Raw genomic sequence first — 18,607 nt, 5'->3', positions numbered from 1 at the left:
CGATTCTAGTGGTGGAGAGGAATGTAATTTATGGATCAAAATGGTCCATATACAAAGACTTGTCTCACATCTAGGGTGGATTTAGTCGGGTCGAAGACCCGAGGAACCATGTTATAAAAAAAATTTTTTGAGAAAAATATTCACCTGAATTTCTCCGATTCTTTGTAACATATAGGTGAATATAATGTTGAGTGAATTTCTGGATTATCCAATAAAAAATAAATAATAATAATAATAACCATTACAAATACACGTAACATGAAAGAAATAATCCTAGATAAACCAAGATTAGCTCATTTGATGTTCTATAGATCACATCATTTGAGAGATAATTAGTTCGACTATTTCACAAATATTGCCACCAATTTGCTCAAATCAATTTGACTAGAAACAAATTAAACTAAGTCATAACAGCAAAGAACCAAAGCAAATTGATAGATCAGAAGCATTGTTTCAATCTTATAGTGATACATTAGGTTATATGTATATATATATATATATATATGCTTCTTCTGTAATGATTTCTTTCATCAGAAACCAACGAGACTTGTTATTAACTAAGCTCCATCCTCATCCCCGATGGGTTGTACGATATCATATGCTTTCTCATTTTCATCGTCCTTGTCTTCAACTAAGGCATAAACCACGGCCGTTCTTGATGGTGCGTAAACCATGAACGAACATGGACGGCCATCATACCAACCGTCCTGGATCATCGTCGAGGTTTCCAGAAAGAAAAAAAATGATTAATTAAATGATCGGATAATAACATTATAATCAGGTTAGTGGACGATGATGATGGTTAGTCAGTCCATTCGGGTAATAATCGAAATGTGCTTACAGAGGTGAAGAACTCGGCATCGTGGTCCAGCCTGCTGAAGCCTCCGAACAGAGGATCGTCTGAATCCAACACGATCTGAAAGTGAAATACAATGGTTATATTCGCGTAAATAATCCGACAGAACAAAAATGGATAATCTTAGTTTTCCCCAAAGCATCTGATATAGGAACTTGTTCCTACAAGTTAGGAGCTTGTTACCTTGTATTTCCCGGATTTTGCACTGCCGATACGGTAATCGAAGTAGCTGTTACTCCAGTGGAAGTTGAAGACAAAGACGAGATTGCCCCTCTCGAAAACGATCATTCGGTCTCCTTCGTCTTTCCGCGATATATATTGATGCTCGGAAGTCATGAACTGAGGAAAGCAATATCAGAAAGAACAAGCCATCCTTTATTTTGGATATGGTGTTTTCCGATGAATTCGGGGGAAAGATGTAGAGATAGAAGGATAAATTTAACTTACAGCGTATTCCTCTTCGAGATGCTGCATAGCTTGATCAAATTCTTGCATTCCTCGGTATCTGAGATAGTTGGCATCCCCCTATCCACATGATGATAGCTCGAAATTTACATGTTGATATGGGAACACATATAAACATTCATCTTGAAATATTTGTAACTTTGATAACATTACTGCCTAGTGAAAACTAAATGCTTTAAGAGAGCATATGAATCATACGCAGAGGCGGACCGAGTGAGTTTTCAGTTTTCACATTGTGACAGAAAGACTTACGAGATCAAATCTACGGCGGCATTTATCGTAACTGAAGTTATTCCCAGGAATCACAGAGCCATCAGGAAGACGCTGATCGCCTCTGGGAAAGTCGATCCATTCTGAAAAAAGGCATGACAAGAAAATCACACAACTTAAATATAGAGATAGAGTTAAGAGTTTCGATATGGTTCCATGTATGTGATGGAAGATTCCGAGAAGACAATATTGAAAAACACGGTGAACATAGTAGCCAAAGAGAATTACCCGGATGCCCGAATTCATTCCCCATGAAATTTAAATATCCTTCACCGCCTAAGCCCATTGTTATAAGCCTTATCATTTTGTGCAGTGCTATTCCTCTGTCAATAAGAGGAGTTGTTGGTCTGTCTAGTGCCATGAAATCATACATATCCTGCCAAATAGCAACATGAATTCGTTCACATCATTCCAGAAAGCGTTTTACAATATATAAACGAGGCAACGCTAGAAAGACATAATTATTATCCTCTAAGCTACGATACTAATGAAAACAAACAAGAGAAAGCAAAAAATAATACTTGGAAATGTATGAACATTCAAGATCAGATACACGGAAGGGAGAGTCAAAACTATACCTTATCCATTAACCAGAAAGCAATTGTTTTATCACCAACAAGGGCTTGGTCATGGCTCTCGGCATAAGCAATACAATTTTCCAGCCACCTTCTGTTGGTGAGTGTGTGAATAATATCACCCATTTTCCAGTCTTCATCCCTTGTCCTACACGAAAGAACCAGGAAGAAAGTAGGACACTTTCAAGCACAAACACTACAGCAGATTTGAATGAAAGATCAAGGCATGAAACCTGAAACTTACTTGAAAATTTCTATCCACTTATCGGCAATTGCCATGTGAAGACGGTAATCAAATCCAACACCCCCATCTTGGACAGGAATGCAGAATGTCGGCATACCACTTACCTGAAAAGAAACTACCTCGTCTTAACAAAGATGAAGTCTCTAGAGATTCTGATCATAGAACAAGTCGTAGCCAGTGTTAAATCTCTACTGAGTATGGTAAGCAGTAGCAAAGAGTATGGTAAATCACTGAAAGACTAGATTGCTTTGGTAGTCATAAAGAAGAAGAAGGTTTCACAGAACTTACATCTTCGCCAATGGTAACAGCTTCAGGGTAGAGACCATGGATCATATCATTTACCAGCATCAGATAAACCACGGCATCCACATCTGTCGCATATCCAAAGTATTCATTGTAATTGCCAGTAAATCCTACCTATCACAAGCAAAAAAATGAAAGCTCAAACCATCAAAGTCAAGCTATAAACATGAAAGCTAAAAAGAAACAGGAAGAGAGAAAAGTACAAAAATATGGGCACAAATGTGTCATTTGTTTCAGCAAGAATTAAGTACCCCAAGTCCATGATGAGTATACATCATTGAGGTGACGCCATCAAATCTAAACCCGTCAAACTTATATTCTTCTAGCCACCACCGTGCATTCGAAAGGAGAAACCGTAATACCTAAATAAAATAAGGTAGAAAAACTGTTAATATCAGTGATGATGATAAAGAGGGCTGGTTCTTCATGATACTCTGACTAAGATTCTGTAACAATTTATGTACCTCCCAGCTACCGTAATTGAAAAGGCGAGAATCCCACATCCAATGGTTTCCCCGAGCTCCGGAATGGAAGTAGTGAGCATCAGTTCCATCAAACATGTTCAGTCCATCCAACGTATTTTTGGACGCATGGCTAGAAAGTTTAAAGAACGTATGAGTTCAGAGACCAGTTGGATGATTTCTACATGACGGTTTTCTCTCATGAAAAGTGTCACTACCTATGAACAATATCCATCAGAACAAGAAGGCCTAACTCGTGAGCTCTATCTATCAGTGATTTAAGATCTTCCGGGGTCCCAAAACGGCTGCTAGGAGCAAAAAAGTTTGTGACATGGTACCTGCAACGTGTAATAGAAACTGTTATGCTCTTCAGACAGCTAAAACAGAGTTCAGAACCCCAAAACAATTTGCTGCAAATACAGCGGTTCCTCCATCAACCAATGGATCAAACAATATAAGTCTTGTGGATTCTGTTAGAGCAATACCCGAAGCTGGCGTAATATGAATGTTCTTGTATAGCCATGATTTGGACGGCATTATAGCCAAGCCTTTTGATACGAGGAAGTACATCGTCTCTGAAATTAGCATATGTATTAATAATAGGTTCCTGCATCCCATGTACAATGGCATCGTTGGCGTCAGTTAGAAAAAAATCGTGAAATGAAAAAAAGCCAGAAAAGAGTAGAAAGCATAGTAACGGTTTATAATGGAGTGGTCATATGGGCATATTTGTCTGTAGTCTCTTCTGCATATTGACTGAAGAAGAAGAAAGGCGTACCGTGCTACTCATGCCAATATGTGATTCATAAATTCTCAGTGATTTAGGTCTCCTTGGTTGAGGATTCTTGAACACGTACTTCTCCTGAAAAAAAGAATAGTGCCATTAGCAACTGAAGGTGGCTGAAAGGGACGAACATATTATCTGATGATGTTCATAGAAACACCAGCAATAAATCATTTCCAACATGTAAAAGCGTACACTGGATGTGTTTTATTAATTGTTCACATCATACAGAGAAATAGAGTCTTAATCTATTGTTTCTAACAATAGACATGCCAGAACTGGATTCTCCAATGAAGAGCACAAAGCCTTCTAAATAAAAGATCAAACTTATCCATAAAGTTGACCCTCAACAAATTTCAACAACATGACATGTTACTAGTATTTACAATGAGCTAGTTAGACAACAGAACACAGAATCGTACCTCTTCTGGTGGATCATAGTATATGCCATTGTATGGGATTTCACCAGGAGCTTGCACTGAGAACTTGATCCAAGCAGGGATTGAGTCTTTGATTCCAGATGGAGTATCCATGCGAATCTACAGAGACATGCATCAGAACTCATTTTATGGTCAATACATACAATACCACAAACTCAAAATGCAAGAAGGCCATATACACATTGCAGATCTATGAAACGCATACGCCATGACCCATAAAAGACATGTCTAGGCATTGTAGACCCACTCAAAAACATATCCAAACTTGAGCATCCAAATAGATTACCTTTACACGTGATCCATGAGGTATCGCGGGTGAACCATCAGCGTTGTCGGGCAAAAAGATCTCCCAGACACCAAATTCTTTCTGTTATAAATTCGATGGAATAATCATCAAGAAAACTTCTCCATCACTCTGTACGATTTTATTAACTATGAAGAATTTAAGCAAACTAGTCTGCACAAAATACCTGAGCCATGACATCTGCATTAGGATTCCAGTTGTTAAAGTCTCCAATAAGTGACGCAGACTGAAACAAGCAGGATACATGTTTCATCAGAATCATATGCAAAGCGACATACATAACCAAGGGATAAATGATTCCATGTAGCATATGAAAGCGCAGTAACAAAGATGAAATGGGAACTATCACCTATAAACCATATTCTCCTCTTTTTCATTTCTAGCTAATATTGTAGTATCGCCCATTAGAAAATTGTATAAACTAAACTATCTGATATTTCTCACATGATCAATGCTTGTATTTCTACCAAACAATGATGGAAGTAAAAACTCCAGTTCAGTCCATATGACACAGAGAACCAATAATTTCTTTTGCAGGCACAAATGTGAAGCAATTAGTCCATCTATGAAGGCCTTCTATTCTCCAGAAATATCGGTAACAGTCGTAAATGAAGAACCTAAATAATATAACTTAAGTAAACATAAAATTTTCAAGCAGAAACTGAGAAACAAACTTTAGCTCCTGGCGCCCACTCTCGGTATGTTATGCCAGTATCACTGAAATCGCAAAAGGAAAAAGTTAAAAACAGAAATAAAAAAGCATATAAACTCGTCTCTACTCCAAAATCATGGGGCGAGGGCTAAGGAAAATGATAGTTTGGTGCCCATGTAGTTTGATGGTGTGCAAAATTTTAATTTCTTCATGTGTTCATGAGTTGCTAAACCACAGGCATAGAAACTCAAAACATGAGAAATCCAGTAACATTTTACATGCCAATTAACAAATAAATACGCAAATTGCCCGGCAACAGTCTGATTGTATAACTTCTGATAAATTTCTTAAGCCATCTAGTTGGTTATGTTACAAGTGATATTAAAACGACGGTGCATCCCGTGGCTGAAACAAACTAAGCTTTGACTTTCTGCTTCAAGCAGATAAAAAAAGGAAAACCGGCAACATATTTATGAGTTGAAAGATCAATAATCTTTTGGTTAGAAACAAGTTGAATTCAAAACATTTCAAATCCTAAGCAAAAGTTGAAACCTAAATATGATATTTTACTAAAGAATCATCGGTAGCAGAGATAGCGGAAAGTTACCTGCGTTGAAATCCTAACTTTTCATAGCCACGGGAGAAGGCCTCCAGACCACCTTCATACTTGTTGATTTCCTCACGCAATCTTCGGTACTGTCCATAACTGCAGCCGAAACAGTTCATGATAATTGTAAGCAATTATTGACAACTAATAACAATCTCTAGCCTTTTGACAAGCTTCAACATCAACTGTTAAAGGTATATCAACTCCAGGGAAAGGGTCAGTAGAATTTCAGACAAAACTCGAAGCAAGCAAGATACAACATTTTTACCGGTAATCAAGATGCTCTCTGTAACTCCTCAGCATGGGATCTATCTCATATATTCGTTTCCCTTCACCAGGTGGAGGAATTACTCTCGGTTTTGCCTCCTTCTCCTTGATAATAACCTTCTCATTAAGAGGAACTCTTGCCTCCTCACTGTGAGCACCATTATCATCGTCATCATCCTCTGTACTCAAAGCAGAAGCAGAAGCAGAAGCATGGTTTTCCTCTCCAACTGTCTCATTCTTGTCCATCGTTTGAGCATTCGGGTCAAGCATCTAAATATTCACATAAAGGGTAAATCAAATCACGCCAGAATCTTCATTATATGCAACACATAAAACGGACATATCCAACAGTTGTCCCCATTATATTCAACTCATAGATTTATGAGAGGAGATAAACATACATCAAGCTGTGAATCTTCTGAAGAACTATTTGGAGCTTCTAGTTGATCTGTCACCAAGGAAGACCCATCAGTAGGGCCGCCGCCTGGTACGAGGACTTTATCAGATGCAGCAACAGCTAATGACGGAGAATCGAAATCTCTAGATGGATTCCCAGCAAAGATCTTCCCTACAAACATTGATCAAGTCAGCATATTCGTACAACCCACATGAAAATACTATCTAATTCCATCTCCTCATATGATCCCAAGTAAACTAATCTAATTCAACAACAGCATAAGTTGCAGCCAAGGAAAGGAGAAGTTCATCTCGCACCAGAGCAATTGGGCATTGCTCGAAAAATTTCCGTACCATGTTTTGTTTCCAGAAAAACTTTTCAAGCTAAACGCTCTTCTCTGTCATCAGAGAATGATCAATTTAATAGTTTTTAGATTAAATAAAACGAATCTCGCGATCAAAAGATTTGATAATATTCATGAAATCTAAGTTGATTTACTAAGTGTGTTAGACCCGTCTCGCAATTCCATAATCAATTTAGAAACCAACATGTATTCAAAATTTTTTCATAGCGATAATTTCGAAACGAAGATCAACGATCAGAGAGAAAGAGAAAGGGGGGAAATACGAGAGAGAGTCTGCTTCTTCAGGAGGAAAGAAACGCTGGAGGTTCTGAGACCGCCATTGAAGCCGGTAGTGAATCGAGTAGAGGATGAAGACGAAGACGAAGACGACGCCAACGGGACAACACCCGGAGACGACACTCCATGAACCACCACCATCTCCGGCTCCGCTTCTCGCCGGCAGCTCCGATAGAGAGAGAAAGCAACAAAACCCGAGAAAACTAGGAAGAGAGAGAGAGTAGTATGACTGAAACCAGAGAGATCTAGAGGAAGGCAATGGGGAAAAAATCTGAGGAAAGAAATCAAATGAGTGGCGGTTTGAGAGAGAGAGAGAGCGGAGGTTTCATATTTTGCAGGGTTTGTACGTGCGATTCAGAGATTGCATGGAGATCAGTGTGGTGGGGCCCATCCAATCCCATCCCTGTCGTCCGTCTTCTTGGGGTTATTATTATTGAATTTATTTATTTAAATAAGAATGATAAACCGTATTTGTATGTTGATTCGACGGTCCAAATGCGAGATGGTCCTTCCATAGAGTATCGTATTATATGGGAAGGAATATCCCACCCACCTATATAGTATATAGTGTACGGACACATGTTATTCAAATTTGCGGTTATGGATTCTTGGTCGGATTCTAATTTTCTTAGGAATAACCATGGTTCGGTCCTATCATTGTTACTATTATTACTTAATTCAAATAATCTAAGAGTTTTTTTTATTATAAAAGTGTTTTCGAAGAGATAATTAGTTTCATTTAGAAAAAAATTAGGGGGTTGTAATTTTTATTGAAATTAGTTCGGATCATGGAATAATTGAGTTCATTGAATTAAAAGTTTTAAATGTGTAATAAAAAATGAAATAAGGATATAACGACTTGGTAAATTTAAGTTATATGATTGCGTTTATCGTAATTCGCCCTACCATGTGGAATATCTCACGCAAGTGGACTTGTTATTTGTAAAATAAAATTATATAATTTTCTTTTTGGGGAACGGTCCAATTTTAGTTCAAAAAGTGAACAGAGATGTTACTCAAAAATAGTACTCTCGGTTAAAATGTCACACTAAGCACCCTCATTTTCTATACAATTCCAAATTCCACCCACGTATTTTACAAAACGATCATTACAGCCCCAATATATCAATTCTATGCAAAAAAAAAACTTGCTCCCGTGACACTCAGATCGGATACGTGATATTTTGAAATCCGATTTTACTGATTTGGAATCCGATTCTGTATTCGTAGAGAACCGATAATCGAAAAATAATATTCAGATACATGAAAAATATCCGAATCTGATTCTCTGTTCTTGATTTCCGACAAAAGTATCAGAACTTTATCCGATGAAAGAATCCGAATCTGAATCCGATAAAAGAATGGAACCAAGAAACCGTGAAGATCCTTGAATCTAAAAGTATTGCATAAGAACTACCCTTTTTACTAAGATGATTTCTGTTTCATCGTATCCATCCACAAATGCGAGGCAAGACGTTAACGCGATTCAACAGAAACAAGAAACCATGAAGATCTTGCCTGAAGGTTTTGTTCAAAGTACTTCCAAGAACCTAACTGGGAAAACTGTAGGTGTCCGTGTCCCGGATAATCTTCTTGGAAGGAAGAACGATTGCCGCAATGGGTTTGTCCGGATATCCGCCACCTTCATCGATGATCAATCTCAGGCCATCGACATGGAGCTTCCCGTGGTGGCCGCTCACTACAATGGTGTGTTCATCATCCAGTTCCTGAAGAATATCTCAAAGAGAAGAGTGTGTCTATCGATCTCTCAGCTCGGTAAAGATCAGTTGCAAGCTCGGTACTTTAATCTTTGTCAGAAAATTTACCTGCGGGATATCCCAGACGTTTTTCCGGCCACTCAGCGGTTGTACTTTCGGGATACTCGTGTCTTTGATCCTCAGACTCTTGAGTTGCTCCTCTATGTTCTTCTTCCCCTTCTCTAAACCACCATGCACTGCTATTAGCTTGCACTGTTTCATCCCTTCCTCTGTTTCTATGTGAACATTTTCCTGCAGAATGTTCTGTATATGAAATTTTCCTATACACAGACAGAATGAAACCTTCTCGTTTCTCTTCACTAATAAATTACTACAAGCACGGATGGTTACGGGAATTTCACGGGATCATTACATGGTGATGAAGTGTGTTTACCTCTTCATGGATCCATACCAGATTGCCCAAGAACTTCTTGTGACTGTCTGGGACAGCCTTCATCAAATCTACACACAGTAAGAAAGATCAAAATGTCATAATATGCCATTTACATGAAACCTTCACATATGCCATACTATGACCTTCAAAAGCTTCTTAGAGATTCAGTTTCCTGTATGCTATGTTCAATGACAACATCAGGAAAGCACAGAAAGTGAAAACCAAATAGAAGCTTAGAAACTAATCTCAGATATCAATGTAGCAATGGCCTCAGAGCTCCTACACTTGTTCTGGATTTTGAATTCAACCAGATTTTCATCGTTTGATGTTTCGTTTCAGAACCCACGTAGCTAATGGAAGCAAATGAGGAAATTTCGAAGCTTTTTTGTACAAAAACCCAGACATTGCAATCCTTCGCCTACCAAAGGATCACCAACGAGATATCAAACAACACAGCAGAATCTATAAACCAGGAACAGAGATCAGAAGAATCGATTACCAGAGGATCCATGAGGAACACCGTACGATTCAAATGTCGGCCCAGCGTCATATATCGAACCTTGATACTCTGTCCCTTTCGAGGCATTGAACTGAACCTTGATTTTTCCAGCCCACCTCCTCGCTTGGAGATGCATATCCTCGTGCCCATCACCTCGATACCACCCTTCTCTCTCCTCGTTGGCCTCGTACTCCTTCCACGCGTCCTTAAAATCCGACCCATCTGAAGGACGTGGCAACAAACCCAGAAACCCAGCGAAAGCGAGATCGTGGTTCCCGGACAGGAAGACGTGGGTCTGGTGGGGGTGTTTCTCCGGCAACGAGATCAGAAAGTCGATGACTTGTCGGGTCTCTGGTCCTCGGTCGCAGTAATCGCCGAGGAAGATGACGAGCGCCGAGCGAAACTCCGATGGGTCGATGGCGGATTCGAGATTAGACCATAGGTTCTTGAGCTTGGAGATGTATCCATGTACGTCTCCGACGCAGATCACGGTTCGTGGTTTCTGGGCCATCACCTTCTTCGCTCCCGTTCTCGTGGACGACAGGCAAAAACCGTAGCTAATGCAAATCGTAATCGGAACAAATCAAATTGAAAGCAAAAACAAAATCTTTTTTTTTTTCTTTGATATTTTTCCCATACCCACCGTCACGGGGTAGTACCGTAGTAGCTATAGTATGATGCTAACGTCATCGATGACGTCGACTCCTAAAAATAAAAATATTCCCCGTGTGAAAGGCATTCACTTCCGGCTAAGATAATATATATTTATAACCCAAAAGGAAAAACTTTACAATACGAATTTGGATTATAACGTTAAAGAAATTCAAATTCGAATTAAATTAGATTTGATTTAATTCAATATACTTTGTTTGCTTTGGGGGATGGAAAATGCACATCCCAAATTAGAACAATATATTTAGAGATTGGAATAATATATTTAAATATTTTCTTACAATCATATTCATAAATAGATAACAAAAAAATAACTTAGATAAAAAAACAAGATAAATGTATATACTTAACATAGTATAATTTTGATATAGATATCAAGAATAATCAAACGGTCATTCTGCCAGTTGGCGGCAATCGAACGGTCAAAAATCCACCACCCTTCGAAATTCCTTTCACACTGTAACATTTCCCCTATATATATAAATCTTTGACCAATCACTCTCCGAAAAGGGGAAAGCCGAAAGGAAAAGGCAAGGGAAAGACGAAGAAGGCTCAATTTTGGATCGCATCAATGGCGGAAGAGAAAAGCTTCAAGTACGTTATCGTCGGAGGTGGTGTCGCCGCCGTAAGTCTTTGTCTCCTTCCGTATTCGTATTTCTCTTTCGATCATCATCGTTTCTCTGTCGTGTTTTGTTCTCGATTAAAAGCAATACGATTCATTCGTGTACGTGTTTTTGTCTTCTTTTAAGGGTAATTGCTCTGTATTTGTTTGTGCGATCGTGGATTACGTTTGATGGGATTTTCTAGTTCGTATCTCCGTACTCCGTGAAAGTTGCTTGTTCCTCAGATCTGGTGTTTCTCATGATCTGCTTGATTTCTGTCTCCGAAGAACTTGGAAGTAGATGATGATGATGATGATGATGATGACGACGATATTTCTCAGCTCGTTGAAATTTGAAATTTTCCCTGTTTGCTTCAATAATTGTTGAAATCTTCTCAATTTACACCTTCCTGTTTATCGGAATCATCTACTGACGTCTTTTTTCTTTGTTCTTCTTGTATTGTGAATTACAGGGATATGCGGCGAGAGAGTTTGCGAATCAGGGTCTTAAGCCTGGTGAACTTGCGATCATTTCCAAGGAAGCCGTACGACTTCTGAACATTTCTGAGATCTCCTTGTAAAAAAAAAAACAAAACATTTCTGAGATCTGAGCTGTTTTCTTGGTTGATATGAGCCTGGAAATGAAATTGAATCATCGAAATCGAGCTTCTTAACTAGATAATCGCTTAAAAGATTCATTGCTTCTTAGTTCTTGAGCATTTAGGCTAGTTGTAGGCTTGTAGCAGTTAATTTCTTGAGCCCTGTTTTCATTTTTCTGCGATCCTTATGTCTGGCAATTTTATTTTGACAGGTTGCACCTTACGAGCGTCCTGCTCTTAGCAAAGGATATCTTTTCCCTGAAGGTAAAAGTCTTGCTCCATCCGTGGTTCTTACATTTCGATTTACATATAAGTTGGGTTTGGTTGATAACATTTAGCGTTCTTAAAAGTAGTGTTTCCGTTGTTTCCTTATGCAGGAGCTGCTAGACTTCCTGGTTTCTATGTCTGTGTCGGGAGTGGAGGGGAGAAATTGCTCCCAGAATGGTACACCGAGAAAGGTGATTTCTCGATTTTCATGGGCTTCTGGTGATTTCAGCAGCCGTATTGAATCCACATCTCTCTGCTCACATCGTTTCCGCGGTTGTTTTTTTGTTTACAGGGATTGAGCTTATATTAAGCACAGAGATCATCAAAGCTGATCTTGCCGCTAAGACTCTTGTCAGTGCTTCAGGACAAGTCTTCAAGTACCAAACTTTGCTAATTGCAACTGGTTCTTCTGTGAGCACATTCAATCTATCTTCTTCTTCCTCCGTTATATGTTCATCTCTATGTCTCTCTTATCTAATGAAAGTTTTGAACTTTACAGGTCATAAGATTGTCAGACTTCGGGGTCCAAGGTGCAGATGCTAAGAACATATTCTATCTGAGGGAAATCGAGGATGCTGATAAACTCGTGGAGGCCATCAAAGCAAAGAAGAACGGAAAGGCCGTGGTAGTCGGTGGCGGTTACATTGGTCTTGAACTTAGTGCAGCCCTCAGGATTAACAACCTCGATGTTTCCATGGTTTATCCCGAGCCTTGGTGTAGTAAGTGGATTCCACCCCTTTCCCATTTTGTAACCCAATATGCAGAAGTTGACATACGTTGGTAACACAGTTTCTTTCTTGAAGTGCCTCGGCTTTTCACGGCCGGAATCGCTGCTTTCTACGAGGGTTACTATGCCAACAAGGGAATTCAAATCATCAAGGGAACAGTTGCAGTCGGTTTCAGCACCAACTCTGATGGAGAGGTTAGCATCATTGGTTCAAGAAATCTTTTCTCCATTCCATTGCTATGTGTACTGAGACATCTTTGGAAACCGACATTAATCGAGGTTTCTCACATCATTGTACAGGTCACGGAAGTGAAACTAAAGGATGGTAGAACACTAGAAGCTGACATTGTAATCGTGGGTGTCGGTGGTAGACCTCTGATATCGCTCTTCAAAGGGCAAGTTGAAGAGGAGAAGGGTGGATTAAAGGTCTCAGTAAATTTAAAGCTACCTCTTCTGTATCTCAAGTAGTTTGACTTCACATAAACAGAACAGAGAGGTCTTACATCATTTCCTTTGATTTTCAGACTGATGCCTTCTTCAAGACAAGCCTCCCCGATGTGTACGCAATTGGAGATGTGGCTACCTTCCCCATGAAAATCTACAACGACGTAAGGCGCGTTGAGCACGTCGACCATTCTCGCAAATCAGCTGAGCAAGCCGTCAAGGTATGCTTCCATTCCAATTGAAACTTCACATCGTTGAATTTTTCGGATACCGGAAACGTGTCCAGCACCAAAAATTTTGTCATATAATGGTGTTATCCTCTTGAATTTGGTAGGCGATCAAGGCTGCGGAGGAAGGGAAGTCAGTGCCGGAATACGACTACCTCCCGTACTTCTATTCCCGAGAGTTTGATCTCTCGTGGCAATTCTACGGTGACAATGTCGGGGAAACCGTGCTGTTTGGAGACAATGACCCGAAATCGCCAAAGCCAAAGTTTGGAACGTACTGGGTGAAAGACGGGAAAGTTGTCGGAGTGTTCCTGGAAGGAGGAACTCCGGACGAAAACAAGGCTATAGCGAAACTCGCACGTGCCCAGCCCGTGGTCGACAGCCTTGACGTGCTTTCCAAGGAAGGTCTATCCTTCGCCAGCAAGATATGATTCCAGCCTAGAAGAGAGGGAGAGAGATGGGACATGTTCCATTGTTTCCAGTTTCATTGTTTGAGTTTATATGACGCACCTGCTTGATTCTGATTATGATTGCGAGCGAGATATAATATAATGGTTTTGTTTCAGCTGATTTAATCACTAAATTATTGATTTAATCACTTCAGAGGCTGTGGTTAAGGCTTCAAACTGGATGTCTGACACTCCGTATCTCATATGATTTGCTTAAGTGAAAATGGAAAAACAAGGTTTTTCTTTTCATTTTCCTTCAATTATTATTATTTCAACAACACTGATCCAAACAGAAACAAGCTGTGAATGGAGGAAGAAGAACTCTAGACTCTGTCCTCTTCTCAAGTGAAATGGTGGTCTGGCTTGAACAAAAGAATCGGACTTCTAACTCTATGCCCTCTTAAATCGTTCCACTGCAGAGAACCAGACACAACTCCAGTCCAGTTCTTCACCCAAACTCCATTGATCACAACCTTGAACGACCTTCTCTCCCCAGGCCTTACGAATCTCAGAATTCTCGGCCTGACCTCCACTTTCATACCCTTTGGAGCCCTGACTCTGGCCACGTAGACCGAGTATCCGAACCCCACATTCGTCACCGTTCTGTAGAAAACCGCATTCACTCTCTTATCCGTCGGTCTCAGCTGCTTGTGCATCGAAGGGTAGTTCAAGCCATCGGTTCCAAGCCCGTGTTTGAAGTCTTTGCACTTGTACTCCTTCCTCCCTCCGACAAGAACTCTGATCATTGTGTCGTTGTATTTTTCCTTGCACAAGTATCTGATGTATGAACTCATCGAGTTGTCGTATACTACTTCTCTTCCTCTTAAAATAGGCTCTGGAGAAAATGTTTCAGCTTCTGCAAGATGGAAAAACAGATGGTGAAAAAGGGTGATGGATGGATGCAATTGCGGTGTCAGCCAGCATACGAAAAGGGCATTCGGACCTTTTATTTCTCGATCGCTCTCCTCCTCTACAGGCTGCTTTAAATTATGGTCGCTTTCCATCTTCTCTTCATCCTCGGAGGATTGCTCGAGGCGTTGCAGATGTCTTTCCCTTTCACTCTCATCGGTTTAGCTGTCCATGAGCCGTTAACGTTCTTGGTTAGGACAGAGATTCGCAGGGTTTTGAATATGAGTTTTAAGCGTTTGTTGTTTACCTGTTGTCATGAGGGCGGATTTGATTGCGGCTGGAGACCAGTTAGGATGGAAGGATTTCACGTAGGCTGCAGCCGCGGTGGCATGAGGACAAGCCATTGATGTTCCGGACAGAATACTGTACAAAGTTTGTCTTTTGTCGTCTGGATAACCGGTTATTGATGCAAACTTCGAGTAAGCAGCGAGGATGTTTAGCCCCGGTGCTGATAAATCAGGCTGTCCAAAATCAGGTTGGAACGATCATTTGAAGCTATATATATATAAGACTGTATATATGTATATATATATATATATATATATGTATGACGAGAGAGAGAACGAAACGAGACGGGATTTCGAGGAAGACGGACCTTGAGAATGTCGGGGCTTATCAGTTGAGGCCCTCTTGATGAGAAGGAAGCAATGGAAGGAGCTACAGTTCTAACAGATGTTGTCTTGTGGATCACAGCTCGAGGGTTCCTGTCGAGTTCGTGAATCAGACACCCAAAGCTATATATACATATATATATATACCCATCGGATCCAAAATTCAAGAAACGGGTTTTGGAGACAGAAGTGAGAAAGTGATCTGACATACTTAGTCGAGTTGATGTAACGAGAAATGGCGGCTCCATCTCCGTAGGAGACGTAAGTAGCAGAGATGAGAGTGGCAGAGGCAATGTCTGTCGGCTCCTCCAGCTGTATAATCACTCCTTCTCCTCTCAAGTTCTTGATGTTGCTGTCCTGTCCTGAACTCCCTTCTTCGCAGTACACTACTCTTCCCTTCACTTTGTCTTCTCCCATCGTCCCGTAATCGCATAAACTGCAATTTCTCAGTTGCTTTTGCTTAACGATCGATCAAAAAACACGATCCCCAGAGATAGATCTTGATAGATTCATGAAAGGAAATGATGAGATTATGGATTACCTAGGGTTTCCATAATCGTCTTCGGACACGTTCGACGCGAGAAAACCGCTCGTTAGAGGGTACATTTTCTTCTTTGGTGAGAATGTGTTCAGAGAAATTCCCTAAAAAAAAAAAAAAAAAAAAAAACAGAAAGTTTCAGTTTCAGACAAGAACTCTCTTCATCGTCATAGAGATAGATATTGCAATTTAAACCCCTCTACTTTCTTGGTTTCCCACTTCAGCCCCTTGACTTTCTATTGTTAACGCCTTTTCCCCGTAATTTTCTTAGTTAACATAACCCAATGTCGGTTATTAACTGTAATTCTGTATAAAAATTAATAGCAATTCATCGTTACCCATAACTTTCTTTGATTACACAAAATTAACCCAATCAATCATTAACCCTTCATTCCAACACAACAAAATTCAATCCGACAAAAGATGGATCCATTTCAACGAATCTTGGAAACTGCTATGGAACAAACAAATCAGTTCATCAACGAAACGTTGAAAGAAGCTTACCGGAGCAGAGAGGCCATTGCCGAGCTTGACAAGGGTCTGAAACTTGCGGTCCAAGCTACTGGCAGCGACGGTCATGATCCACGGCGCTGAGTTGGCGACGGTGAAGAGATCGGGACCGTTGTTACCGGCGGAGCAAGAAGTGAGAATACCCTTCTTCATGGCGTGAAATGCTCCGATCGCAATCGGGTCTTGAAAATAAGTGCTGGAAGCTCCTCCAATGGAGACCGATATAATGTCGACTCCATCCCAGATTGCTTCGTCGAAAGCTGCCAACAAGTCCATGTCCGAACACCCATCTTCCCAACAGACCTTCGAAACAAAAAAAACAAAATGTCAGCAAAAAAAAAAAACTCAGCTTTTTTGAGGTTATGGGTTTTCGAGATTAGGGTTTTTTTTCTTCTGAAGAAATGGGTTTGAAGAAGGAGAAGACCTTATAGGCGGCGATCCGAGCAGAGGGGACGCCACCACGGGCGGTGCCGTTGGCGATTCCGTAGAAACTTGCGGCAGAGACAGAGATTCCGGCGACGGTGGAGGTGGTGTGGGTGCCGTGGCCGTCTTCGTCGGCGGCTGAGAACTTGTTCTTTTCACCTGGGTTTGGGTATTCCAGACGGAAGTACTTGGCTCCTATGACTTTGCTGTTTCACCAACAAGCGAACAAACAAAAAAAACAGGAAAAATATGATGTCTTGAAGAAGTTGCAGATGCAAATACAGATGAAAGTGAAAGTTGTAGCAGTGAAAGTAGGTTTCTTGGATCGCAAGTAATCACTCCATCCAACTGCTAAGAATTAATGGTGCATATCATTATTCACTGTACAAGGTAATGTTTAAGAGTAATACATGAAGAGCTTATGTTAAATTATTTAATATAATGACAAGAACGCACTTATACATACTTATTGCAATGAGTGAGGTTAGGACCAGTGACGCATTTGCCTTTCCATCTAGCTGGAGGAGGGCCAAAGCCCTCGTCCTTAAAGCTCGGCGATTCCATGTAGATTCCTGCCATCGGATCGAAAAAGAAATCCATCAAAAACTGATCATGGAATCAATCAAATGTTTTCTTTTTGGATTCAGAAAAACCGAATTTAATTACCGGTGTCAAGAACACCAACAATGATGTTGCTCTCAAAGGGTATCCTCCTTTGGTACTTTGATTCTTTCATGCCAAGAAAATCCCATGATCTTGTCGTGTGAAGCTTTCTTCGAGTGCTCTCAAACACCGATACCACTCCTTCTTCCCCTGTTACAACCGCCGACAATATCTCATCAACGTTACCAGACATATATATGTGTACATACTTGATGAACTGAGAATTTCAGAAACGTTTTTCGTATTTACGTGAAAGTTTCTCGGCTTCATGTGGTAGAAGCCTGGCTGCAAAGCCATTGATGCTCTTTCCATAGCTATGTATTCTGACTTCTCTTGCTCTTCGTTCACTGCAACAATGACGAATACAAAACGTTACAAACACGTAATAATCACAGTATACTGTCTCTATAAATCATGAGTACAGAAGCTGAAAGATTTACTCTCCGATCGCTGTCAATAGCAGATTGTGATGGTGTTCGAGGGAATTAGGGTTAGCACCCGGAACCGGTTCTCCCATGTAAACGATGTAAGGCTAAAGCCACACAAGAAAACATTCGAGAAACTCGTCAAGAACAACGTGTGTGTGTGTATATATGTATATATATATGTATGTATGTCTTGTGATGTTTTTTTTTTTTTCTCAAGAACAACTTACCTTTCTCTCTTCGTTCCCATCATCTGATGCTGCCTCCGAGGCGACGTTAAAGAGGTAAAAACACAGTACGAACACTCTAAAACGCGGATTTAGTGTTATCTTCATAGAGGTGTATAGATTAGTGATTTTAATTGGGGATAAGGCAGAGATTAGCGGTTTGTAATGAAGGGTTTGCGAGAGGGTTAATAATAATGGGGAAGAAGATGCTAATGGCCACTAATTGTCGTTCAAGCTTTTTTAAGCCAAGTCTCTTGCCTTGGACTGCGAGTTTGGCGGCTCTTTATTAGGATCTTCCTCTCCCTTCGTGTAGTGCTGCAATTTTTTCCAACTATTACACGCATTCGTAGCAACATTTATTTCTCGCCGGTCCATTTTTTTTCCAATGCTTTCCATATTT

At 40.3% G+C, this 18,607-nt stretch overlaps 4 protein-coding genes across 5 annotated transcripts; 1 reads left to right on the top strand and 3 right to left on the bottom strand.

Moving 5' to 3' along the window:
* Nucleotides 1-344: 344 nt before the first annotated feature.
* LOC104816366 (1,4-alpha-glucan-branching enzyme 2-2, chloroplastic/amyloplastic-like) lies at nt 345-7,597 on the bottom strand. Of its 2 annotated transcripts, none has more exons than XM_010545156.2 (22): nt 7,253-7,597; nt 6,630-6,796; nt 6,230-6,498; nt 5,962-6,060; nt 5,377-5,419; nt 4,869-4,928; nt 4,685-4,765; nt 4,381-4,497; nt 3,953-4,036; nt 3,660-3,781; nt 3,393-3,512; nt 3,178-3,307; nt 2,965-3,075; nt 2,699-2,827; nt 2,411-2,514; nt 2,170-2,314; nt 1,820-1,967; nt 1,574-1,674; nt 1,304-1,381; nt 1,040-1,195; nt 842-916; nt 345-707 (listed from the first exon to the last, which is right to left on the bottom strand). In XM_010545156.2, the coding sequence occupies exons 1-22, from the start codon at nt 7,404-7,406 to the stop codon at nt 558-560; spliced, it is 2,643 nt and encodes an 880-aa protein (XP_010543458.1). In that variant the 5' UTR covers nt 7,407-7,597; the 3' UTR covers nt 345-557. The 2 variants fall into 2 exon arrangements, with proteins under 2 accessions (XP_010543458.1, XP_010543459.1); XM_010545157.1 differs by having other exon boundaries at nt 6,630-6,791; nt 7,253-7,342.
* A 939-nt stretch (nt 7,598-8,536) lies between these two features.
* Nucleotides 8,537-10,542, bottom strand: LOC104816365. Its single transcript, XM_010545155.1, has 4 exons — nt 9,916-10,542; nt 9,417-9,484; nt 9,092-9,274; nt 8,537-8,992 (listed from the first exon to the last, which is right to left on the bottom strand). The coding sequence occupies exons 1-4, from the start codon at nt 10,424-10,426 to the stop codon at nt 8,816-8,818; spliced, it is 939 nt and encodes a 312-aa protein (XP_010543457.1). The 5' UTR covers nt 10,427-10,542; the 3' UTR covers nt 8,537-8,815.
* A 544-nt stretch (nt 10,543-11,086) lies between these two features.
* On the top strand, nt 11,087-14,027 carry LOC104816363 (monodehydroascorbate reductase 2). The gene is made up of 10 exons (XM_010545151.1): nt 11,087-11,212; nt 11,662-11,733; nt 12,000-12,051; nt 12,165-12,245; nt 12,347-12,465; nt 12,554-12,773; nt 12,858-12,976; nt 13,082-13,207; nt 13,306-13,446; nt 13,560-14,027. Exons 1-10 carry the CDS (start codon nt 11,159-11,161, stop codon nt 13,881-13,883), a joined length of 1,308 nt encoding a protein of 435 aa, XP_010543453.1. The 5' UTR covers nt 11,087-11,158; the 3' UTR covers nt 13,884-14,027.
* LOC104816668 (subtilisin-like protease SBT4.15) lies at nt 13,943-18,545 on the bottom strand. Its single transcript, XM_010545599.1, has 13 exons — nt 18,211-18,545; nt 17,996-18,087; nt 17,805-17,902; nt 17,559-17,705; nt 17,359-17,464; nt 16,894-17,098; nt 16,464-16,772; nt 15,963-16,063; nt 15,633-15,857; nt 15,406-15,514; nt 15,058-15,271; nt 14,931-14,975; nt 13,943-14,757 (listed from the first exon to the last, which is right to left on the bottom strand). Exons 1-13 carry the CDS (start codon nt 18,313-18,315, stop codon nt 14,243-14,245), a joined length of 2,271 nt encoding a protein of 756 aa, XP_010543901.1. The 5' UTR covers nt 18,316-18,545; the 3' UTR covers nt 13,943-14,242.
* Between the last annotated feature and the right edge of the window lie 62 nt (nt 18,546-18,607).

Source organism: Tarenaya hassleriana, unplaced genomic scaffold (assembly GCF_000463585.1).
Source record: "Tarenaya hassleriana unplaced genomic scaffold, ASM46358v1 Cleome25, whole genome shotgun sequence".
Lineage (NCBI taxonomy): Eukaryota > Viridiplantae > Streptophyta > Magnoliopsida > Brassicales > Cleomaceae > Tarenaya > Tarenaya hassleriana.
This window is presented reverse-complemented; position numbering and strand designations above follow the sequence as displayed.